The 26,334-nt window shown below is 41.4% G+C and overlaps 2 protein-coding genes across 2 annotated transcripts in view; one reads left to right on the forward strand and one right to left on the reverse strand.

Moving 5' to 3' along the window:
• The window catches only part of SCCPDH (saccharopine dehydrogenase (putative)), a 29,057-nt gene extending 18,297 nt beyond the window's left edge, over positions 1-10,760 (forward strand). Inside the window, exons 7-12 of the mRNA XM_006062421.3 lie at positions 128-245; positions 1,301-1,420; positions 1,508-1,564; positions 7,243-7,354; positions 8,790-8,871; positions 10,119-10,760. Of these exons, the coding sequence (XP_006062483.1) occupies positions 128-245; positions 1,301-1,420; positions 1,508-1,564; positions 7,243-7,354; positions 8,790-8,871; positions 10,119-10,224 (595 nt within the window). The 3' untranslated portion in view covers positions 10,225-10,760. The remainder of the gene's footprint in view (positions 1-127; positions 246-1,300; positions 1,421-1,507; positions 1,565-7,242; positions 7,355-8,789; positions 8,872-10,118) is intronic.
• A 1,041-nt stretch (positions 10,761-11,801) lies between these two features.
• The window catches only part of LOC102404008 (kinesin-like protein KIF28P), a 61,051-nt gene continuing 46,518 nt past the window's right edge, over positions 11,802-26,334 (reverse strand). Inside the window, exons 15-21 of the mRNA XM_025286022.3 lie at positions 25,540-25,814; positions 23,496-23,630; positions 22,472-22,638; positions 22,128-22,234; positions 21,715-21,862; positions 20,933-21,126; positions 11,802-12,006 (exon numbers count right to left, since the gene is read on the reverse strand). Of these exons, the coding sequence (XP_025141807.2) occupies positions 11,854-12,006; positions 20,933-21,126; positions 21,715-21,862; positions 22,128-22,234; positions 22,472-22,638; positions 23,496-23,630; positions 25,540-25,814 (1,179 nt within the window). The 3' untranslated portion in view covers positions 11,802-11,853. The remainder of the gene's footprint in view (positions 12,007-20,932; positions 21,127-21,714; positions 21,863-22,127; positions 22,235-22,471; positions 22,639-23,495; positions 23,631-25,539; positions 25,815-26,334) is intronic.

Raw genomic sequence — 26,334 nt, forward strand, 5'->3', positions numbered from 1 at the left:
CAGATCTGCCATCATTATTGTTACCACTAATTGCCTCAGCAAGAGTTAAGATTTTTATTTAGAAATTTACCAGTTAAAGTTGTGGTCACTGTAAATGGAAAAGCTGCAACATGGGTCTGTCTTGCAGGTGGCCAGTTTCTTACTGCAGAGAACTCAACAGTTATTCCATTCCTTTCTTGGGAGCAGATGTGTCTGTTGTGAAGCGGACTCAGCGTTACTTGCATGAAAATTTAGAGCAGTCACCTGTAAGTATATATGATTTATTTTTTAGTAAAGAGTATTCTAGTTTGTTTCAGTTCCTCTATCAATTTAATGTAGGATTTTTATGTTTATAAATTCAAAAAAGAAAGAGTTGAATAGAGAATGTTTCCGTTTCTGGAAGCATAAAGAATTAGTAGTGTAGAGCATTTTGCATTTTATGGCTTCCTCCCCAGAGAAGGCAATGGCAACCCACTCCAGTACTCTTGCCTGGAAAATCCCATGGGTGGAGGAGCCTGGTAGGCTGCAGTCCATGGGGTCGCGAAGAGTCGGACACGACTGAGCGACTTCACTTTGACTTTTCACTTTCATGCATTGGAGAAGGAAATGGCAACCCACTCCAATGTTCTTGCCTGGAGAATCCCAGGGACTGGGGAGCCTGGTGGGCTGCTGTCTATGGGGTCGCACAGAGTCGGACACGACTGAAGCGACTTAGCAGCAGCAGCAGCAATAGCTTCCTCCCACAATTCAGATCTGACCTTCTGAATATGTTTTTTACATGAGACAGTAGAAGCGAGTTCAGTGCAGGAAATCCTGGTGTTGTAATCAGCCAACAGTCCTGTTGGGAGTTTGAGCTGCTAGAATACTTTCTGTTGCTTATGGAGATGTCTGGGTTCTTCTCTCTTCTGTCCTTGCTACCTCTGGAGTCCCATCCTACTCAGTTGGTGAGGGAAGTCATTATTCCTACTGCCAAGACTTGAAGAGGAAACTATTTCAAGTTAAAAAAAAATTTTCTTAAAGAGGTTGTAAGTGGAGTATACATTCTATAATGTATAATTATTAAACTCAGGTATATGATTATGAACATTTCATATTTGTATTCAAGGAGGGGGAGCTAATTATTGTTTCCAACAATTCCTTTTAAAAAATGTCCCTCTAGTGTCTGTTTTCTGAACAAGCTTTTAGAACATAACACATTCATAAAGTAAAAACTGCTTTCGTTTGATATTTCTGACTATAGAATAAGTTATTAGTAGCTAACATTTTTTTATTACTTGGTCTAAGAAAGGCATAATATCCTGATTTTATATTCTTAATCTAGGTTCAGTATGCTGCTTATATAAATGTGGGAGGCATCACTTCTGTTATTAAGCTGATGTTTGCTGGACTCTTCTTTTTATTCTTTGTGAGGTTTGGCATCGGAAGGCAACTTCTCATAAAAGTAAGTAAGTTTTTATGAAATTAAACCTATAGAAGTTTTTTCTATGAATTTTAAAAAATATGACTAAAGTTTTTTTTTTCCCTTTAGTTCCCATGGCTCTTCTCCTTTGGTTATTTTTCAAAACAAGGTCCAACACAAAAACAGGTAACCCTTTCCTTTGTATCCAGGTCTCTAAAATAATATTTTTTTTAATTTTGTTTTTACTTTTCCTCAGTGCAGTGATAATAATAGCTAAGACTTGATGAAGCACTAAACTGTGTTTCAGACATTCTTATGTTCTTTATATACATTAGATTACTCAATCTTTTCAAACACTCCTTGAGGGAGGTGTTATATCCATTTTATAAATGAGGAAAATAAGTAACAGAAGTAACAGAGAGGCTGAGAAATTTGCCAAAGTCCTGTAGTAAGTAGATGGCCAGGCTAGAATGAGAACTGAGCTATTTGGCTCCAGAAATTGTGTTCTCTTTACATCGTAGAAATTTCAGATTTTTTACTCTTCAGTTTTACTCCTTCATTATCTCATCCTTTTTACCTCCTCTGTCCCTCTCTCCCAAACTTACTTCCTTTTTCCTCTTTCACACACCCTGGATTCCCATGGTAGATAAATTGAATTGTCACCTGTCCAATATCCTCAATACGACTGCTTTAGGCACTTAAAATATAACGTATAAAATCTGAATTTCTTTCCACCAAACCCTCTTCTTCCTTCTATGTCTCCCATCTCAGTTGGTGGCACTATCATCTGCCCAATCAAGAACGTAGGCATTATTCTAGATTTTTCTCCAAATCCATCACAACTACCTTAGTTCCCTCTCTCTTCTCTCCTGTCTCCCTTCTCCACCACTTCCTTCTAATTGTGGTAAAATTAAAATACACATGACATAAAATTTCCCATCTTTACCATTTTAGTTCATCAGGGATACAGAGGGCTCATTGTATATGCCCTATTTTGCTTATCCACTCATCTGTGCGTTGACATTTGGATTACTTCTATCTTTTGTCTATTTTGAATAATGCTTTTATGAAATTGAGCGTGCATTAAAATCACTGAAGAGCTTTCAAAGAGTCCAGTGCCCAAGCCACATTCTACACCAATCAAACCTGAATCTCTGATCATCTGTTGTGGGTTCTCTCCCAAAGTTGAGATCTCTGCTATGAGGCCCCACTTCACACCTACTGAATCAGAATATCCAAATGCCAGGGTCAAAACATGTATTTGAAAAAAGCTCCCTGAGTGATTCTGATATATAAAGTCCCAGGTGTGAAAGTCATTGCCAAAGCAGTAAGTTAGGGAAGTATTTTAAAGAAGGTGATAACAGGGTCAGATTTAATTGTTTATTGAAGTGTAGTTGATTTACAATATTGTGTTAGTTTCAGGTATACGGCAAAGTAACTTAGTTGTACATATATATATATTTTCACGTTATTTTCCATTATAGGTTATTACAAGGTATTAGATATAGTTCCTTCTGTTATACAGTAAATCCATGTTGTTGATCTATTCTGCGTGTAGTAGTTTGTAGTTGTTAATCCCCTACTCTTAATTTATCTGCCCCCCTTTCCTCTTTGGTAACAATAAATTTGTTTTCTATGTCTGAATTTGTTTATATTTTGTATAAGTTTTTAAATTCTACATATAAATGATATCATATAATATTTGTCTTTCTCTGTTTGACTTACTTCACTTAATATGGTATTCTCTAGGTCCATCTGTATTGCTTCAAACAGCAATATTTCATTCTTTTTTTATAACAGTAATATTTCATTGTATATATACATATTAGGGGCTTCCCTCATAGCTCAGGTGGTAAAGAATCTGCCTGCAATGCAGGAGACCCAGGTTCGTTTCCTGGGTTGGGAAGATCCCCTGGAGAAGGAAATGGCAATCCACTCCAGTATCCTTGTCTGGAAAATCCTATGGACAGAGGAGCCTGGTGGGCTACAGTCCATGGAGTCGCAAGAGTTGGACACGACTGAGCGGCTAAATCACCACCACCACCATACATATCACATCTCCTTAAACCAGTTGTCTGTTGATGAGCACTTGGATTGTTTCCATGTCTTGGCTATTATAAATAGTGCTGCTATGAACATTTGCATGCATTTATCTTTTGAATTAAAGTTTTCCTTTTTTCTTGATATATGGCCAGGAGTGGGATTGCTGGATCATATGGCAGCTCTGTTTTTAGTTTTTTTAAGGAACTTCCATCCTGTTTTCTATGGTGGCTGCACCCATTTACGTTCTCACCAATGACAGAACATACAGTATTTATCTTTGTCTTACTTTACTTGAAGTCCATCCATGTCATCACAGATGGCAGGATTTCATTCTTTTTTATGGCTGAATAATATCCCTGTGTGTGTGTGTGTGTGTGTGTGTGTACATGGACACACACACACACTCACTACATTTTCTTTGCACATCAGTGGACATTTAGGTTGTTTTCCATATCTCAGCTATTATAAATAACGCTGCAGTGAACATGGGGATGCATATATTTTTTCAAATTAGTGTTTTGGTTTGCTTCAAATAAATATCTGGAAGTGGACTTATTGGATTGTATGATTTGCATTTCCCTGATGATCACTGACACTGAGCAGGTTTTGTTAGTCACCTGTATGTATTTTGGGGAAAATGTCTATTCAGGCCCATTTTTAATCAGATTGTTTGGTTGAGTTGTATGTATTTTTGTATATTTTAGATATTAACTCCTTATTGGATACATTTTTTGCAAATATCTTCTCCATTCAGTAGGCAGTCTTTTTGTTTTGTTGATAGTTTCACTGTGCAAAATTCAGTTTAATGTAGTTCCACTTGTATATTTTTGCTTTTGTTTCTGCTAAGAAGACATCCAGTAAAATACTAAGACTGGTGTCAAAGAGCATACTACCTATATTTTCCTCTCAGGAGTTTTGTGGTTTCAAGTCTTACATTTAAGTTCTTAATCCATTTTGAGTTTACTTTTCTATATGTTGTGAAACAGTAGTCCAGTTTGATTTTTTGCATGTAGCTGTAATTTTCCCAACACAGGTTTCCCAATTTTCCCAACACAGTTTATTAAAGAGACTGTCTTTTTTGTTGTGTGTTCGTGCCTCCTCTCTTGTAGATTAATTGAACATGTAAGTGTGGGATTATCTCTGTGCTCTCTATTCTGTTCCATTGATCTGTGTGTCTATTTTTTTTTTGTGCCAGTACCATACTAGTTTTGGGGGTTTTTTTGGCCATGCTGCACAGCTTACAGGATCTTAGTTCCCCAACCAGAGATTGAACCCATGCTTCCTGCAGTGGAAGCATGGCATTCTAACCCCTGTACCACCAGGGAGTTCTCAGTACCATACTCTTTTGATTACTGTACTTCTGTACTGTAATTTGAAATTAGAGAAGATGATACTTCTAGCTTTGTTATTGTTTCTCAGGATTCTTTGACTCTTTGAGGTCTTTTGACTTCAAATTTAAGAATTATTTGGTCTCATTCTGTGAAAAATGCCATTGGTATTTTGATAGGTATTGCATTGACTGTGTAGATTTTCTTGGGTAGTGTTGTCATTTTAACAATATTAGTTCTTACAATCCAAGAGCATGGTATCTATTTCTATGTGTCATCTTCAGTTTCTTTCATTAGTGTCATGGTTTCTCGAGCACAAGTATTTTACATCCTTGATTAGATTTATTTCTTGGTATTATTCCTTTTGATGGGATTGTAAATAAGATTGTTTTCTTAATTTCTCTTTCTGATTGTTGTTAGTATATAGAAATGCAATAAATTTCTGTATGTTAACTTTGTATTTATATCCTGTAACTTTACTGAGTTCATTTATTAGTTTTAGTAGTTTTTTTGTGGGATCTTCAGGATATTCTATATATAATACCATGACCTCTGCATACAGTGAAAATTTTACTCCTTACTTTCCAATTTAGATTCCTTGTATTTCTGTTTCTTGTCTGATGGTTGTGACTAGGACCGCCAGATACTATGTTAAATAGAAGTGGCAAGAGTGGGTGTTCTTGTCTTGTTTCTGATCTTAGAAGAAATAGCTTTCAGAAAAGCTGTCAACTTTTCACCATCGAGTATGCTGTTGGCTATGGGTTTGTCATATGTGGCCTTTATTATGTTGAAATATGTCCCCTCTATATACACACTTTGTTGAGACTTTTTATTATAAATGGATGTTGAATTTTGTCAAGTGCTTTTCCTGTGTTTAAGATGATTATATGATTTTTATCCTTTATTTTGTTAATGTGGAATATCACATTGACTTATTTGTGGATGTTGAACATGTTTGCATCCCTAAACTAAATCCCACTTAAGTATAGTATGTGCTGTGCTGTGCTGTGCAAAGTCACTTCAGTTGTGTCCAACTCTTTGCGACCCTATGGACAGGCTCCTCTCTCCATGGGATTCTCCAGGCAAGAATACTGGAATGGGTTGCAATGCCCTCCTCCAGGGGATCTTCCTGACCCAGGGATCGAACCCATGTCTTTTATACCTCCTGTATTGGTAGGCGGGTTCTTTACCACTATCGTGACAGCCAGATCTTAATTATAGCTTATGGTCCATCCAATGTATTGTTGAATTCACTTTGCTAATATTTTGCTGAGGACTTTGCATAGGAAGCTGAGGCTTCCCTGGTGTCTCAGTTGGTAAAGAATCCCCCTTCAATGCAGGAGACCTGGGTTCAGTTCCTGGGTTGGGAAGATCCCCTGGAGAAGGGAACAGCTACCCACTTCAGTATTCTGGCCTGGAGAATTCTATGAACAGAGGAGCCTGGCAGGCTATGGTCCATGGGGTCGCAAAGAGTTGGATACAACTGACTGACTTTTGCTTTCATTTTGCACTTATATTTATCAGAGATATGGGCTGTAATTTTCATTTCTTGTAGCCACCTTGTCTGGTTTTGCTTTTAAATAATAATTTCTCTTTTCTGGTACCTACTTTACTTTTCTTTGTAATAAACTTCTCTATTAGATATGTATGTGTGCTGTGAGGACACAGACAATTCAAGACCCTGGCCTCCTGCTCAGTAAATTTAATAATGCTCTCCACTAAACTAACCCTGTACTTCTAATTCATGTTTCATATTGTTACTAGATCTCATGTGTGTGTGTAGACACACACACACACACACACACACACACAATCTTCCCCCTTCCCCTAAACTAAGCTCTAGAAATGCTGTATATTTTATTTTGTAAATACTTTATGTCGCAGGGCCTAACATAATGTCTGACAGTTGGTTTATACTTAATAAAAATTTGTTCACCATGGCTTTGTTACTTTATTTCTAAGTTTAGTGATTATGACAGATGCTTGGATAAATCTTCTATAATTTAATTTTGAATCAAATTTTTATACTTCTAAATGGAGCAGTTTTGTGTCTATATCCTAGGCCAATATTACCATTACTTGCGGACTATTTTTGTCTTCTCACCTCAAACATATCTAAAGCCAGAGTAACATATTCTGTCCTAAAATAAAAACTACCTCCAGCTTTTCCTCTGAAACTGCCTGTTTTAGTAATGCTGTTCTTTCAGCCACAGCCTAAGATTCATCTTTATTCTTCACTAAGACTCAGCTATATTCCTCACTACCTCTGTCCCCAGAACATTACACCAGTCAGCAAAACTTACGGTTCTTCAAAGAATTATTTTTTGTTCCATGCTTAGTTAAGGATGACAGGATATTCTGTCTAATAGAATATTGATTGTTGTATCTATTAAAAATGTCTTATATGAAGTATAATGTTGATAGAATGTTTCATTGTGTTCAAGGAGGAAATGACATATTTATTTAATAAACTCTTTGCTTTCTATTCCTCAGATTGATGCTTCGTCATTTACGATGACATTTTTTGGTCAAGGATTCAGCCAAGGCGTTTCCCCTGTTAAGAACAAACCAAATATCAGAATTTGTACTCAGGTGAAAGGACCAGGTATTTCACATGTGACTTAAGAACGTTTGGGAGTTTTACATTGTCTTAAGTTACAAAGTGGTGTACTAGTCATAATTTCTTTTTAAAATTTGTTTTAGAAATAAATTTACACAGTTATTTAAGTTAATAATGATAAATAATTCTGTCAAAAGAAGGATTGGAATTACTGGTGTCATTCAGTTTTATTGTTGTATACCTCTCTCTGATTTTTTTTTTTTCCTTTCAGTATGATTCGGTAATTCTGAATGGAATTTTTAATATAAGAAGACAAGGGGCTGATTGATATTTATCTGTTCTACTCTCATACTCAAGGGTCACTTTAAAGCCTTTTACTTATAACAGTAGTATAATTATAATCAAGGCTGTGGTCCAAGCTTTCTTTGGAGTCTGTGATCACCCTGACATGGCTAGTAAAATATGTGCACATGTGTGTTTTTCCAGGGAGGGTAAAAATTTTGATAGGTTGTTAAAAAACTGTCACCCTAAAACATTCAATAACTAGTAGTACAAATTTTAGAGAACTATACAGAGACAGCCCCACTGTGAGTTATGTTTCATTACCATCCTTCCTAATAGATCACGGGCATCTGTTGTACAGTTTTTAATCAAGCCAAATAGCAAAGATATCTTTGCATTTTGCATTTTTTTTCAAATTTCTACTTGGGTTTTTAGGATAAGCTATGTTCTTATTTGACATGAATATAAACACCAATGTTATACTGGTTTATAGACTTCTTTTAAAGTTACTTCTTAAAGTTAGACTTCTTTTAGAGTTACTCAGTTGTCCTTTAAGAAACTGAGTCTTTTTTAAAGTGAATTTGATTGATAAAGGTCAGTTTAGTGTGAGTTGGGCTTCCCTGGTGACTCAGATGGTAAAGAATCTGCCCACAATGCAGGAGACCAGGGTTTGATCCCTGTGTCGGGAAGATCCCCTGGAGGAGGAAATGGCAACCCACTCCAGTATTCTTGCCTGGAGAATCCCATGGACAAAGGAGCTGAACGGGCTGCAGTCTAAGGGGTCGCAAAGATCACACAGTGTATGAATAAATCTAGGATCATTGGTAAGAGTGTTGGCTTGAGCTAGCTGCCCGCATGTGATTCTGGTTCAACCACTGTCTAACTCTGTGAATGTGAATGAGGCGCTTAATCTCTCTATGCCTCAGTTTCCTCATCTGTAAAATGGATATAAAATAGTACTAATCTTGTATGATTGTTAAGAGGATTAAATGAGTTTAATAGATTTAAAGCACTTAATACAGTTCCTAACACTTAATAAGGACTATATAAATGTTAATTGTTATTTTTGTTATTTCATGAACAGAGTATTAAGGAAATTCTGTACACTAAGATATAAAATCTACCATTTGATTTTTTGGTGCTGTTGAATGTCTAGTTTATGGATACTTTCTTTTTCTTGATCACCTGTTTTCTGCAGAAGCTGGCTATGTATCTACCTCCATAGCCATGGTCCAGGCAGCCATGATTCTTCTAAATGATGCCTCTGATCTTCCTAAGGCGTGAGTCTGGTTTTCTTCAAATTTAAAGATATCTTTTCCATTTATGTTATATTTTAGCTTATTTTAGTTCAGTTTTCAGGTATTGGGTTTACAGTATCTTTGATCCAAAAAGAGAGATGAACTTAAAATCGTGAGGAAGTTCCTTACTGACTTCTAGGAACAGTGCAGAAAGAAATGAGAGGAGAAAGAAGTTGAGAGCCATGTAAGTTGGCTTCAGTTCCTTCGAAAAATAACTCAGATCCCAATTAGCTGCTCAAAAAAATGTCCCCGTAGTTCAGTGTTATTGGCAGGAGCCCTTAATCCATGCTGAATAATACCCAGCTGCCAGTGAGAGCCTTGATTCATGGCATCCTGGCTAGATAATTATTAAGTACACTATCTTACTGGAGGATTTAGCTGTTAGCCTAAAAGTAGGCCAGCTTTACAAATAAGCATAGGCTTGCAGGCTTAGAAACAAATCAGGTATGACCTGAAACTAGTAAGTAATAAACATAAAAATTATATAAAGTGAAACTTAATTATATTTTCTTCAAATATTTGTATACCCTTTGAAAATATTGAGCATTTTCTGAATGGTAGCCATTACATGTAAAAAAACTTTTCATCCTATTTGTCCTGTTTATGCTTTATTAATAATTGATTACCTAAGTTTATTTTGTCCATGTGTGTATTTAGAGGCTTCCCAGGTGGCACAAGTAGTAAAGAACCCGCCTGCCAGTGTAGGAGACAGAGACATGGGTTCAATGCCTAGGTAGAGACGATCCCCTGAAGAAGGGCATGGCAACCCACTCCAGTATTCTTGCCTGGAGAATCGCAGAGGAGCCTGGCAGGCTACAGTCCATGGGGTCCCAAAGAGTTGGACACAACTGAAGCGACTTAGCATGCATGCATGTATATATTTAATCTTCCTGAGTCTTAGGGCTGACTTTATAAACAGCAACTGTTACTTGGGTTGATAACCCTCCATGTGGCCCTTCCAACACACACACACCAGTGTTGTGGAAACAGTCTCATTATCACTGAACCAGTCGAGACAGGTTTGCTAGGTACTAGTTTCCTCTTGAATAACAGCTACTTGCTCACTTGGCTGGTTTTAGAAATGGAACCAAAAACAGTCCATGATGAAATCAAGAATCGGGTTTTTATAAGTTTTGCATTGCTTTGATAGCTAGCTGTCCAGCAGATCATACTAGCAGAGGAAGGGGCTGGAGCTGGGCATTGTGCACTGTTTTTATCTTGTCTTACAGGGGTGGAGTCTTCACGCCCGGAGCAGCTTTCTCCAGAACAAAGTTGATTGACAGACTCAATGAACATGGCATTGAATTTAGTGTCATTAGTAGCACTGAAGTCTAAATATTTGAATAATTAATTGAAGTCATAAAATGTATGAATTAACAGCTTTTTAATTTGGTATGTTGAAATGCTTCTATAAACCTATCTGACTATATGTGGAAAAGATTGTCAAATCTAAAATATGTATACATTAAAAGCAGGAAATTGTACTAGCTTACCCCAAATTTCAAATCTTAGCTGATTTTTGTGATTTTATTGCTTTTGAGAGAAAACTTAATATTTGACTGACTTTTTCATTGAAGAATTCATGGTCATTTTTTATAAGTGAGCTGGCAGATCAGAGGATGGGAAGGGTGGCTCTCTCTGTGTTGCTGACACACCCAGGCTGGTGGTCGTGTGAGATAGTGGCTGCTGTTTTCCTTGTCATGGTGTCAAGTGGGATCTCACTTTCCCATGAATGTCTCTGCATAGTGTAGGCCTTTGCCAAATGAAACTGCAGTTTTTGCTGTTTTAGCCTAGTTTTTCACCCATCTACACTGACGGATTCTGGACTCTTACCTAAAGTTTAATAATAAAGGATTGTCAATTGAACAGTGGATTTGTGTTTGGACATGTCTGTGTAATTGAGTAATGGTAGAAATGTGCTTCCCAAGCGGTCTGTGTCCTGCTAATAACTGGGTTTATCATTCATTTTCCCTGGTTCTATACCTGTGGTTAGTTTGAAAGATGTAGCTGGTAAATTGCTACTGATTTTCACTGCCTAAGCAAAACTTTTCTCTAATTTACTTTTATATTTAACTACATTTTCCACCGAAGCCTAAAAATAAGGCAAAGACTATTCCTTTTGTAATCATACCATAAACACAAATAAGTGTTCTGTTACATTCATCATGTAAAGAGGACAATCATTTCCTTTATGGAATTTCTGCAATACAGTGAGAGGCATGAAACTGATAAGAATCTTACTCATGTTAGACGGCAACTCTGTCACTTTTCACTTTCATGCATTGGAGAAGGAAATGGCAGCCCACTCCAGTGTTCTTGCCTGGAGAATCCCAGGGACGGAGGAGCCTGGTGGGCTGCCGTCTATAGGGTTGCACAGAGTTGGACTGAAGCGACTTAGCAGCAGCAGCAGCTGGTAAAACTGTACAGAAGAAAGAGGGTCTTTAACTTAAAGAAGAACAGATAAGGAAAGAGACTTAGAGAGGGAACATGGCTTGCTCCAAACCACAGAACTGATTAGTCATGGATTCAGCTCCAGGCAGTCGATCCTCTTGCTGAGTGCTAACCATTCACTGCTCATATTTTCCACCTCACCTTCAGCCTGAATTCATTTTTACATGATTTTAAATCAAATAAAAAGGAATTTTGCTTGAAAGCAGTGTAATAGGTTGAGTGAGTGAGAAATGGGTTGACTAGGTTGAGTCCATGATTCAGCTCCGATAGCCAAGTTAATTAAATAATCTTGACAACTCAAAGCGCAAATGTTTTCAGTTGGTGTATCCTCTGGGAAAGATTGAAGGCATGAGGAGAAGGGGACGACAGAGGATGAGATGGTTGGATGGCATCACTGACTCGATGGACATGAGTTTGAGCAAGCTCCAAGAGTTGGTGATTGACAGGGAAGCCTGGAGTGCTGCAGTCTTTGGGGTCACAGAGTCGGACAGGACTGAGCAACTGAAATGAACACTATTCCGCATGCAATAAACATTCTTTCTTCTGTTTCACTATAAGAGCAACATCATTTTTCAGTTTCCACAAGCTGGATTCAAGTAAGTCCCCAAAGTCCTTTAACATTTGTGACTGTTGGTGTACAAATGGCCGAAGCATTTGATCATCTTCCTAAAAATGAAAGAAAAAAATGATATTGTTGTCAAGCCCCAAATTCATATGCCCAATGCACAGTGAAGCCAAACAAACTGCAATAGTGGAGTTTGGAGCAAAGAAGCTTGTATTAGTTGAGGAGGTGCCAACTCTGAAGATGGGAGACCCAGACTCATCTCATATCCATCCTACTGGCTGGCCAGGGTGCAAGGGTTTTAAAAGCAAAAGTAAAGGGGGTGGGGGGTGGTATGTGATTTCAGCTCCCCTGTAAGACCTCAGTTGCAGACTTCTGAGCATCATCTTGTAACTTGAGTCTGTCATTGTGATTGATCTGTGTCCTAGCAAACTAGTATATCATGGTCTTGTGATCCCTTAACTTCTTTTGGGGAGAGAGCAAAAGCAATGATGGTTATTATTGTTACAATTATTGTTATAATTCCTGATGGCTCAGGAATTCAGTTCTTAATTGACCCAGTGTCACTAATTTTAAGACTGCTTGTGTTGCAGGAAGGGGAACCCCTTCCAGGGCCAGAAGGTAGACTCTGGCCTAATACTCAGAAATGAATTGTCAGAGGAGACACATGTGTTGACAAAGCAAGAGATTTTATTGGGAAAGGGATGCCCAGGCAGAGAGCAGTAAGGTAAGGGAACCCAGGAGAACTGCTCTGCCACATGGCTTACAGTGGGTTTTATGATGATCGGATTAGTTTCCGGGTTGTCTTTGGCCAATCATTCTGGTTCAGAGTCTTTCCTGGTGGTGCGTACATTGCTCAGCAAAGATGGATGGCAGTGAGAAGGATTCTGGGAGGTGGTTGGACATGTGGTGTCACCTTTTGACCTTTCCTGAACTCTTCCAGTTGGTGGTGGCTTATTAGTTTCATGTTCCTTACCAGGACCTCCTGTCCTAAAATAACTCATACAAATGGTAACTATGGTGCCTGGCCAGGGTGAGTTTCAGTCAGTGTGATTCCCCTCACACTTGGGGCCATTTGATAGAGCATTATCTCCACAGTTTGGGGTCATAAGTCAACGCATTGTTTTAAGCTGACAGTCATGGAAAAGATGTTGCTGGGCTTGTTTTTCCTTTGTGTCTGTGTTCCCTTACTTCTCTAGTTAGTAATTGCTTGAATCTGCTCTTTGGAACTCAGGGAAGGTCTAAGAGAGGAAAGTCTTTTTCTCCAAACAAGAACGAGGGGATGTGTACTCAAAAGGGCCTGAAGTGTCCTGCTCAGTTTCAGTCTTAGTAGACTCACTTCATTATAGTAAAAGGATGGTGTGTGTACATGAGGGGGTGCCCAGTAAGGTCTCCCTTTGAGCTGGAAAGCTGCATTTGAAAGCTGCTACCAGAGGCAACAATTCACCTAGGAGCAGGTCTGGTTTAGGAAGCCTGCCTAAATGACCCTTTAAGTTCAGTTCAGTCGCTCAGTTGTGTCCTACTCTTTGCGACCCCATGAACCGCAGCACGCCAGGCCTCCCTGTCCATCACCAACTCCCGGAGTCCACCCAAACCCATGTCCATCAAGTCGATGATGCCATCCAACCATCTCATCCTCTGTTGTCCTCTTCTCCTCCTGCCCTCAATCTTTCCCAGCATCAGGGTCTTTTCCAGTGAGTCAGCTCTTCTCATCAGGTGGCCAAAGTATTGGAGCTTCACCTTCAACATCAGTCCTTCCAATGAACACCCAGGACTGATCTCCTTCAGAATGGACTGGTTGGATCTCCTTGCAGTCCAAGGGACTCTCAAGAGTCTTCTCCAACACCACAGTTCAAAAACATCAATTCTTCGGCACTCAGCTTTCTTCACAGTCCAACTCTCACATCCATACATGATCACTGGAAAAACCATAGCCTTGACTAGACAGACCTTCGTCAGCAAAGTAATGTCTCTGCTTTTTAATATGCTGTCTAGATTAGTCATAACTTTCCTTCCAAGGAGTAAGTGTCTTTTAATTTCATTGATGCAATCACCATCTGCAGTGATTTTGGAGCCCAGAAAAATAAAGTCTCTCACTGTTTCCACTGTTTCCCCATCTATTTGCCATGAAGTGATGGGACCAGGTGCCATGATCTTCGTTTTCTGAATGTTGAGCCTTAAGCCAACTTTTTCACTCTCCTCTTTCACTTTCATCAAGAGACTCTTTAGTTCTTCTTCACTTTCTGCCATAAGGGTGGTGTCATCTGCATATCTGAGGTTATTGATATTCCTCCCAGCAATCTTGATTCTAGCTTGTGCTTCCTCCAGCCCAGCATTTCTCATGATGTACTCTGCATATAAGTTAAATAAGCAGGGTGACAATATATAGCCTTGACATACTCCTTTTCCTATTTGGAACCAGTCTGTTCCATGTCCAGTTCTAACCATTGCTTATTGTCAACAGGGAAAATTGGTGAGAGAATCCAAATATTTGGGACTGGCATAATACTGTAGACGTTCTGAAGTTTGCAAAGGACATGTGGGTGGGGATTCTCCCATCAATAGGGTTGACTGATACGGGTCCCCTGCCCCATAGGAGAAAGGACTGCAGATACCCCTGTGGGCCAGGGCGCCGGTGAGCAATGGTAGAGGAGGTGACGGTGCTCACAGAGATGGGGAATGGGCAGGGGGCAGGTAGTGTGTCATGGCACCTCCTTTTAGTTTCTGTTTCCCTGATGGTTAGTGAAATGCCTGCTCAAAGACTTTGGCCATTTTTTCCAATGTGTTTTGCCACGTGTTGTCTTTCTTATTTTAATAAATATGTAGTTGTTTGTTTAGTCTGGATACTAACATCACTGACTCAGCAGACATGAGTTTAAGCAAACCCTGGGACATGGTAAAGGACAGGAAAGCCTGGAGTGCTGCAGTCCATGGAGTCACAAAGAGTTGGACACGACTGAGTGACTGAACAACAACAACAACAATACAAATAGATTCTCCCAGGTTGTGGCTTATTTTTTACTTTATTTTTAGTGTCTTTCACCACAGTAGTTTTTCTTTCTTTCTTTATTGTGAGCTGAGCGCTGAAGACTTGATGCTTTTGAACTGTGGTGTTGGAGAAGACTCTTGAGAGTCCCTTGGACTGCAAGGAGATCCAACCAATCAATCCTAAAGGAAATCAGTCCTGACCATTCATTGGCAGGACTGATGTTGAAGCTTCAGCTTCAATCCTTTGGCCACCTGATGGGAAGAACTGACTCACTGGGAAAGACCCTGATTCTGGGAAAGATTGAAGGCAGGAAGAGAAGGGGATGATAGAGGATAAGATGATTGGATGGTATCACTGACTCAATGGACATGAGTTTGAGCAAGCTCCAGGAGTTGGTGATGGACAGGGAAGCCTGGCATGCTGCAGTCCATGGGGTCACAAAGAGTCAGACATGACTGAGCAACTGAACTGAACTGATACATGCAAAAGAGTGCCCCAAATGTATGCATCAGATCAGTCACTCAGTCGTGTCCGACTCTTTGCGACCCCATGAATCGCAGCACGCCAGGCCTCCCTGTCCAGCACCAACTCCCGGAGTTCACTCAGACTCACGTCCATTGAGTCGGTGATGCCATCCAGCCATCTCATCCTCTGTCGTCCCCTTCTCCTCTTGCCCCCAACCCCTCCCAGCATCAGAGTCTTTTCCAATGAGTCAACTCTTCGCATGAGGTGGCCAAAGTACTGGAGTTTCAGCTTTAGCATCGTTCCTTCCAAAGAAATCCCAGGGCTCATCTCCTTCAGAATGGACTGGTTGGATCTCCTTGCAGTCCAAGGGGCTCTCAAGAGTCTTCTCCAACACCACAGTTCAAAAGCATCAATTCTTCAGCACTCAGCCTTCTTCACAGTTCAACTCTCACATCCGTACATGACCACTGGAAAAACCATAGCCTTGACTAGACAGACCTTTGTTGGCAAAGTAATGTCTCTGCTTTTCAATATGCTATCTAGGTTGGTCATAACTTTCCTTCCAAGGAGTAAGCGTCTTCTAATTTCATGACTGCAGTCACCATCTGCAGTGATTTTGGAGCCCAGAAAAATAAAGTCTGACTCTGTTTCCCCATCTATCTGCCATGAAATGATGGGACCGGATGCCATTATCTTCATTTTTGAATGTTGAGCTTTAAGCCAACTTTTTCACTCTCCACTTTCACTTTCATCAAGAGGCTTTTGAGTTCCTCTTCACTTTCTGCCATAAGGGTGGTGTCATCTGCATATCTGAGGTTATTGATATTTCTCTCGGCAATCTTGATTCCAGCTTGTGCTTCTTCCAGTCCAGAGACTCTCATGATGTAGTCTGCATAGAAGTTAAATAAACAGGGTGACAATATACAGCCTTGACGTACTCCTTTTCCTATTTGGAACCAGTCTGTTGTTCCATGTCCAGTTCTAACTGTTGCTTCCTGACCTGCATACAAATTTCTCAAGAGGCAGATCAGGAGGTCTGGTATTCCCGTCTCTTGCAGAATTTTCCACAGTTGATTGTGATCCACACAGTCAGAGGCTTTGGCATAGTCAATAAAGCAGAAATAGATGCTTTTCTGGAACTCTCTTGCTTTTTTCATGATCCAGCGGATGTTGGCAATTTGATCTCTGGGTACAAGTTAAACACGTCTGCTCAAGAAAACACTCTGTCTCTTGATTTCCTCCTGGTCACACCCATTTCCCCACCCCCAGAAGCAACCACTAACCTAAGTCCATCATCATTTTCTTGCCACCTAGAATGCAGCCCTAAACAGCCCTATATTTTGCCTGTTTTCTGGCCACTTGTGCCGTAATTTACTTATCTTCTGTGGATGTGCATTAGGATGTTTCCATTTGGGGAGCTATAACGGAAAATGGTTAAAATACCATCTTATGCATATATGCCTGGCTTTCTACAGGATTATTCACCTGGACCACCATCTGAACCACAGAACAGAAAATGACTTGAATGACTATCTTCCCAGTTCTCTCAGGAATGGTTTATAACAAGGACCATTCCAGATAGGCAGGAGAAAAATTAATTCATTACATACATAGCATACCGAGAGAGGTGGTTCAAACTTGAGTCGAAGGCAGAATAATCTAGCTGCTGCTGCTGCTAAGTCGCTTCAGTCATGTCCGACTCTTTGCAACCCTATAGACGACAGCCCATCATGCTCCACCATCCCTGGGATTCTCCAGGCAAGAACACTGGAGCGGGTTGCCATTTCCTTCTCCAATGCATGAAAGTGAAAAATGAAAGTGAAGTCACTCAGTCGTGTCCTACTCTTAGCGACCCCATGGACTGCAGCCTACCAGGCTTCTTTGTCCATGGGATTTTCCAGGCAAGAGTACTGGAGTAGGGTGCCATTGCCTTCTCCGAGAATAATCTAGAGGGCTCATTAAAGCCCAGTTGACTGGGCCTCACACCCAGAGATTCTGACTCAGCAGGTCTGGGAGGAGACCCTGGAATTTGCATTTCTAACAAGATTCCAGATAATGCTGCAGATGCTGATACGGAGGACCACACTTTGAGAACCTCTGCCTCAGGGCATGAGGGCGCAGTTCTCTGCAGAACCAGTTTACTCTGTGGAGAAGAGGAGTTGAATTGCAGGCTTATAAGATGGAGAAGATCTATGCAGTCAGCAAAAACAAGACCAGGAGCTGACTGTGGCTCAGATCCTGAGCTCCTTATTGCCAAATTCAGACTTAAATTGAAGAAAGTAGGGAAAACCAACAGGCCATTCAGATATGACCTAAATCAAATCCCTTATGATTATACAGTGGAAGTGAGAAATAGATTTAAGGGTCTAGATCTGATAGATAGAGTGCCTGATTAACTATGGATGGAGGTTCATAACATTGTACGGGAGACAGGGATCAAGACCATCCCCATGGAAAAGAAATGCAAAAAAGCAAAATGGCTGTCTGTGGAGGCCTTACAAAGAGCTGGGAAAAGAGGAGAAGCGAAAAGCAAAGGAGAAAAGGAAAGATATAAGCATCTGAATGCAGAGTTCCAAAGAATAGCAAGAAGAGATAAGAAAGCCTTCCTCAGCGATCAATGCAAAGAAATAGAGGAAAACAACGGAATGGGAAAGACTAGAGATCTCTTCAAGAAAATAAGAGATACCAAGGGAACATTTCATGCAAAAATGGGCTCAATAAAGGACAGAAATGGTATGGAACTAACAGAAGCAGAAGATACTAAGAGGAGGTGGCAAGAATACACAGAAGAACTGTACAAAAAAGATCTTCATGACCAAGATAATCACGATGGTGTCATCACTCACCTAGAGCTAGACATCCTGGAATGTGAAGTCAAGTGGGCCTTAGAAAGCATCACTATGAACAAAGCTAGTGGAGATGATGGAATTCCAGTTGAGCTATTTCGTATCCTGAAAGATGATGCTGTGAAAGTGCTTCACTCAATATGCCAGCAAATTTGGAAAACTCAGCAGTGGCCACAGGACTGGAAAAGGTCAGTTTTCATTCCCATCCCAAAGAAAGGCAATGCCAAAGAATGCTCCAACTACCGCACAATTGCAGTCATCTCACATGCTAGTAAAGGAATGCTCAAAATTCTCCAAGCCAGGCTTCAGCAATACATGAACTGTGAACTTCCAGATGTTCAAGCTGGTTTTAGAAAAGGCAGAGGAACCAGAGATCAAATTGCCAACATCCGCTGGATCATGGAAAAAGCAAGAGAGTTCCAGAAAAACATCTATTTCTGCTTTATTGACTATGCCAAAGCCTCTGACTGTGTGGATCACAATAAACTGTGGAAAATTCTGAAAGAGATGGGAATAGCAGACCACCTGATCTGCCTCTTGAGAAATTTGTATGCAGGTCAGGAAGCAACAGTTAGAACTGGACATGGAACAACAGACTGGTTCCAAATAGGAAAAGGAGTACGTCAAGGCTGTATATTGTCACCCTGCTTTTTTAACTTCTATGCAGAGTACATCATGAGAGTCTCTGGGCTGGAAGAAGCACAAGCTGGAATCAAGATTGCCGAGAGAAATATCAATAACCTCAGATATGCAGATGACACCACCCTTAGGCAGAAAGTGAAGAGGAACTAAAAAGCCTCTGGATGAAAGTGAAAGAGGAGAGTGAAAAAGTTGGCTTAAAGCTCAACATTCAGAAAATGAAGATCATGGCATCCGGTCCCATCACTTCATGGCAGATAGATGGGGAAACAGTGGAAACAGTGTCAGACTTTATATTTCTGGGCTCCAAAATCACTGCAGATGGTGACAGCAGTCATGAAATTAGAAGACGCTTACTCCTTGGAAGGAAAGTTATGACCAACCTAGATAGCATATTCAAAAGCAGAGACATTACTTTGCCAACAAAGGTTCGTCTAGTCAAGGCTATGGTTTTTCCAGTGGTCATGTATGGATGTGAGAGTTGAACTGTGAAGAAGGCTGAGTGCCAAAGAATTGATGCTTTTGAACTGTGGTGTTGGAGAAGACTCTTGAGAGCCCCTTGGACTGCAAGGAGATCCAACCAGTCCATTCTGAAGGAGATGAGCCCTGGGATTTCTTTGGAAGGAATGATGCTAAAGCTGAAACTCCAGTACTTTGGCCACCTCATGCGAAGAGTTGACTCATTGGAAAAGACTCTGATGCTGGGAGGGATTGGGGGCAGGAAGAGAAGGGGATGAAAGGATGAGATGGCTGGATGGCATCACTGACTCGATAGACACGAGTCTGAGTGAACTCAGGGAGTTGGTGATGGACAGGGAGGCCTGGCGTGCTGTGATTTTTGGGGTCACAAAGAGTCGGACACGACTGAGCGATTGAACTGAACTGAACTGAACTGAGGGGAGGTGCATCTTTGACTTTTATTAGATAAATGGCAACAATTTTTTAAGTTTTTATACTGATTTATGGGCTTCCCTGGTGGCTCAGTGCTAAAGAATCTGCCTGCCAATGCAGGAGACCGGGGTTCAATCCCTGTGTCGGGAAGGTCCCCTGGAGAAGGGATTGGCAACCCACTCCAGTATTCTTGCCTGAAGAATTTCATGGACAGAGGAGCCTGGTGGGCTACAGTCCATGCGGTCACAAAGAGTTGGACATAACTGAGCGACTAACTTAAACACACCCATCTGGTTGTTGTGAGAACTCAATAAGTATAAAAACACTTAGTAAGTATTATGTTGTTGTTTTTAGTTGCCAAGTGGTGTCCAACTCTGCAACCTCCTGGACTATATTCCTCAAGTTTCCTCTGTCCATGGGATTTCCCAGGCAAGATACTGGAGTTGGTAGCCATTCTCTTCTCCAGGGTATCTTCCTGCCCCAGGATCGAACCCATGTCTCTTACATCTCACCTGCATTGGTAGGCGGGTTCTCTACCACTAGTGCCACCTGGGAAGCCCCCAAATGTTATATAAATGTTTGCTATTATGACTATTACTTTTTATCCCCCTTTCCAGTCTTTATACCTTTTATTTCTGCCCTTGCTACACTGGCTAGAACCTAAAGTACAATGTCAAAAAAAAGTGAAGATAGCTGACATCTATGATTTACCATTAAGATTATGCTTCCTGTCTGTTTAAGACTGCCTTTATCAGATTAAGAAATGTTCATTTTGTTCCTAGTTTGCTAAGAGTTTTTATCGTGGGAGGATGCTGAATTTTATCACATGCTCTTTCGGTATCTATTGAAGTAACCATGATTTTTCTCCTATAGTATCGTAGTGTGATGAATTATATTTTTTTTGGTTTTATAACAATAAAGCAAACGTGCACTTCTGGGATATTCTATATGTCATAAAGTGCAGGAATCTCAATCCTGCAGGGGCCACAGCCTCCTTGAACCAACCAGATGTACACTGAAGTGAAAAATGGGAGCAGAGATGTGTGGAAGCCTGAAAGCAGCAGACTCACAGTGTTCCCGGCCTGACCTGCTCTTTTTCTTAAACACACACCCACCCCACCCTTGGGAAATGCCTTTCTATCCAAGAGTTACATTTAATGGAAAGATAATCCTTTGGCTCCTGGGATGCCAGATACTCACAGGAGGTTTATAATGTCTCAGTTTGAGAAACTGCCCTCTGGCCACATTCATGCTTTGGTAGAACACCTTAAGAGCTCTGGCAAATTCTCTGTCGTAGCTGACTTGCTGGGTGGTGCACATTTGATTAATGTCTCTGGCTAGTGGCCCTTGTGCTGTCATCCAGGTGATCTTTCGGGTCCTGGAAGGCTGATGTGCTGACGGTGGAAGATAAGAGAACATTTATTTGTTCATCTCAAACCAGTCAATCCTAAAATCCTAAAAATCCTGAATATTCATTGGGAGGGCTAATGCTGAAGCTGAAGCCCCAATACTTTGTCCACTTGATGTGAAGAGCTGACTCATTGGAAAAGACTCTGATCCTGGGAAAGACTGAGGGCAGGAGGAGAAGTGGGTGGCAGAAGATGAGATGGTTGGATGGCATCACCAACTCAATGGACATGAATTTGAGCAAACTCTGGGAGTTGTGAAGGACAGGGAAGCCTGGCATGCTGCAGTCCATTGGGTCTCAAAGAGTTGGACATGACTAAGTGACTGACCAACAACTATTTATCCACATATTTATGTAGTTAATTATCTTGGTGGCATTGTACTACATCATCATTTATCAGGTACCAATTGGGACCCATCCAAAGAAATCTTACAAGGAAAAAATGTTCTGCTTTTTTTAAAAAACTGAAACAAGATATTAACTCATTTAAAAGCTCATTTCTTAGAAAATACACATCACAAATGTAGGAGTTTAGAGAAAGTCTATAAACACCAAGATTTGAGCGGCCTCTCACCTTGTTGACTAGAACTGGTTCTCTCAATAGATTCTTTAAGAAGCACATTTTCCTCTCTGAGGACTCTGTTTATGTTTCTGAGCAGTTCCGTCTCCTGTTCTAACTTGAGCAGCTTCAGATAAAGCTCTGGTATCTGGTTTGACGTACTCTACAGAAACAAGTTGGGTTAGTCTTGTGTGCATTATTTGCATATCCTTTGAGACTGGCTGTTGTTCCTATGTTATGAAAACTGGATGGGGTGCAGTGAGGGGTGGGCGGTAACCAAGATTTAAGACCCTCAAGGTACACAGGAGTAAATCAAGAAAGAGGCTTTTTAATGGGAGGGAACATTGATGATCCCCAAGCAACTATTATCTGAGATTTTTTTTAGTTATCTGTGACATCTATTTTTAATGTGACTTAAATAAACACACCTGACCTGTATCCATCGCCGTGGAAATTTTCTTCGTGTCCACCAGGATGTGGCCTTCACCTGTGACCATGAGGTCCAGCCGAGAGCAGCTCAGTTCAGCACAGCCTTCTGTAGTGTGAGGTAGATACCATCAAGGAAAGAAATGTCTCATCCTCCACTCACAGTGTTGTGTGAGGAGGTTTAAACCACGTAATCAACTGTGGACTAAAACCCAGAGGTTGAGGAGAAGACAGCTCTTGGCCACTGCTGTCAAGACCCTGGCAACCTCCCTCTGCAGCCCTAAGATATACAACACGATATCTGACGGAGGAATGCACCATGCAAAAGGGGAGGTAAGCATGGTACCTTGAAGACCCCATAAATCAACAATGAGAGCGTTTGTCTGTAAATAATTCAGAAACTCCTGAGATGCATTTAAGGTTGTAAATTGGACAGTCTCATCAATTTGGGGATTCACAATTTTCCATACAGGCTTGGTATATAAAGTGTTTGGAAGATCATAAATTCTGTACCTGAGAAAAGAACAGAAAACATAACTCAAAACTATAAGGGATACATTTCTAAAGGAAAGTATCAGATAAGCCAAAGAATTGTAGCCTGCTTTGTTTAGTTGATAAAGGGGTGCATGCTCAGTCGTGACCAATTCTGCAACCCTATGGATTGTAGCCTGCCAGGCTCTGCTGTCCATGGACTTTTGTAGGCAAAAACACTGGAGTGGGTTGCCATTTAGTTGATAAAAGATGACCTACAGTTGATTCTCCTGATTGCCACCTCCAACATCTCAGCTATTCAACATAGATATCGTCATTACATAGATAATACTTATTAAAAGTCTAACAAAAAGAGAAAAGGATTTTGATACTTTCTACTTAGATAATCTAAAGTTATTAATTTTCCACTGCGGTTTGTTTTTTGGTTTGTTTTTTGTCCTTCAAAATCTTCCTTCTTTATTGCTTCATCTTTTAGTATCCTTTTAGCCCAATTAGTTTAAGCATATCTGGTGCCTCTGTCATATCGTCACACACAGTCCTTTTGTTTCCAACTGAAAAAAAAATAAACCCAATCATCCTACTTTGATAACACAGGTTCACTAGATGCTCTTTCTGATAATTAAAATTCCTGACTCTTGGCTTCAATTCCTTAGAAGAATCAGTACATGCTGACCTGTACACACTGACCCGGAGGGACATGGAACTTCTCCCTCTGTTAAGCAGAAGGAGGAAGTAGTCATTTAGGAGTTGAACAAGCAGAAAAGCTTAAGCAAATGTCATGATCAACTCATTCCTAAAACTTGAGGAAAGGCTCCCTCCCACCAGGGCACACAGGCCGGGTGGTTCACGTTCAGCAGCTTGGCGGGGCAGGCTGGTACCCCATCTGAACACCCCTCTCCGCATCCTCCTTTAGCCACTTGGTGCCAAGGCACTGCACAAGGCGAATCTGGAAATCCATCCTCTTGCCCAGCAGGTCCACTGGGTCAGTAACCACGTCTTCCTCACCACGTGCTCTGTAAACAGAAGAGGTAAACATTGATCACAGGTTAACCTGGGCCCAAGCAAGAGAGACTGATGTCGGTGAAGATTACATAGACGCCTTGTGTGTGCCAGTCACTCAGTCGTGGTGGACTCTTTGTGACCCCATGGACTGCAGCCAGGCAGGCTCCTCTGTCCATGGAATTCTCCAGGCAAGAATACTGGAGTGAGTAGCCATTCCCTTCTCTGGGGATCCTGACCCAGGAATCGAAGCCGGGTCTCCTGCAGCATTGCAGGTGGATTCTTTGCAATCTGAGCCACCAGGGAAGCCCTAAGAGACAGCTAAATTCTCTGAAGGAAGGATGGGTAATATTACCAGCTGTAGAATTCATTCATTCAAGAGACATATCACAAGAGCCCACTCTGCTCTTGTACTTCAAGATATGGACTTTCTCAAAGAGGAGACAGGAATATAACAGCTTCTTGCAGTAAATGCACCCAGGTGTGGATGCCAAACTGCCATTGAAGATTTAGGTAGGTTCCCCAGTGGGCAGAGGGCCTGCCACCTAGAGAAAGCCAGCTGGCTGGCCACAGGCAGCCTCTCCAGGTGTCATTCTCCTTGTGAACCCTTCACAGTCCAGAGTCAACTCCAGGCCCACAGGCTCAGAAACCAGTTTGGACAGCTTTCCAGCAGGGTACTTCTCTCACATCAATTGAGCTCACAGAGATTGAAACCTGTAAACTATAATGCCACTTTACTAATTAAGAGTGAGAAATACAACCATCGGGCAGCCTAGGAGCCTGGGGTAGCAAAATGCCCAGGAAGTTACTTAGAGTTCCAATAAAGACAGCGAGGCACTGGTCATCTTAGTCTTTTAGTCACAAGACTTGGCAGTTTTGTTGCTCACTTGTTGACTCTCTTCTTCAGAAAGACAAAAAGCTTGCATCGGCTAGCCTCTGAGGACACTGGCACCCAGACCAGGCCTCCTGCTAGCCTCTTTACTTAGAATTGCTAAGAGGTGTTAGCTTTGTAAAAACTCTCTCAACTGCCTTTGGCCCAAAGAGAGGAAACAGGGAAACAACCTCTGTGTGTGTGTAAATCTCTCAGTTGTGTCTGACTCTATGTGACCCCGTGGACTGTAGCCTGCCAGGCTCCTCCGTCCATGGAATTCTCCAGGCAAGAATACTGGAGTGGGTTGCCATTCCCTTCTCCAGGGGGTCTTCTCGACCCAGGGATCGAACCCATGTCTCCTGCATTGCAGGTGGATTCTTTACTATCTGAGCCAGGGAAGCCCAAGAGACAACCCGAGGGGACAGTAAAGGTTGTACAGTGGAGTTAGCACAAAGATCAGATAACAGCTCAGAATGGGGCCACATAAGGAAACAAAGATACCACAGTTCCTTTCTTGAGAAAAGGAACAAAGAAATTAACAGAGCCTGTCCAGGGAGGCAGGGTGAGCTACAAAATCAGCTTCCTGCTTCTGGCACTTGGGCCTGGTCAGCAGGGCTGAGGACTAATGCTGGAAAGAACAAATGTGTGTGGTGGGTCCCAGACCCCACAGGCGCCAGGAAGGGTGGGGAGGGTGGAAGGTTCTGTGGCACCCTTGGCTTCTCTACCGACCCAGATCTCTGGGCTCGTGTCCGTGTTTCCTTCTACTACAGTCCTGCCTCTGCAGGGTATTCCCATTCCTTTGGTCCTTTAGGGCAATGTGAGCTGCTCAAAGACTGCTGGATGTGGGGTTTTAAATAGTCCAGGTCAGCTGATTTGGCTGCCTTGGCAAAATCAGATATGATGAGGCCAAATTATGAATGAACGAGCTCATTTGTTTGTCTCAGGAGTGACCTCTTCAGGGTACCAAGTTCTCCCCTTCCAGGAGAACTCAGGCTTGCTGTGAGTTTTCTGTGTGACCCAGAACTAGACAAGGGGGTGGCGGAGATACCCACCGTCCTGTCGGGGAGCAGGGGTTTATGTGGATATGCAACACTGCCTCTTCCAGTCCGTCACAGTTCAGAAATTCCACTTGTTCCTCGAACTTCATGCAGTAGGCAAGAGATTGGAGCCAGATGTGAGCGGAGCCCAGGTGAACAACTTCGACAGGATCCCAGAAAGGGTCATCTTCCTGGGCTACCTGGCTGTCTTCTCCATCAAGAAAACGCTGGTAAAGTTCCTCCATTAGGAATTTCCTATTGATAAATTTGGCTTTTGACCAAATCCACACCTGGAAACACAAAGGTACATCATCAATATTTGATTCCATCTGCTGCTCTAACAATTCATTTCTATGGTTTTCCCAGCATGCTCTCTCTGATGGGTTGGGTTTTGGGTACCCAAGACCAATGACAGTCTCATCAAACTCAGCTTTGGTGAGGGAACTTCAAGAACACTACATTCATTGCTGACCTATCTACTTCAGCTTTGCTGGATCCCAGGAAATGACTTAGAGGAAATGATGGACTTAGAAAACACTTTCCCAGGAGAAATGAAAGTTTGAGCTGGTGGTATACAGAAGAAAGACCTTCAGAGATATTCTTGTCCCAGTCTCTGGAACCTGTGAATATGTTATCTTACATGGCAAAGAGGAATTAAATTTGCTTATCAGCCGACCTTAACATAGGGAGATTAGCTTGCATTATCCAGATGGACCCAGTGTAATCACATGGGCCTTAAAGGTAGAAGAGGGAGGCAGAAGAGAGGGTCAGAGAAAGAGAGATGGCAACAGAAGCAGGGTCAGGGATGCT

The sequence above is a fragment of the Bubalus bubalis genome, chromosome 5 (assembly GCF_019923935.1).
Source record: "Bubalus bubalis isolate 160015118507 breed Murrah chromosome 5, NDDB_SH_1, whole genome shotgun sequence".
In the NCBI taxonomy this organism is placed as follows: domain Eukaryota; kingdom Metazoa; phylum Chordata; class Mammalia; order Artiodactyla; family Bovidae; genus Bubalus; species Bubalus bubalis.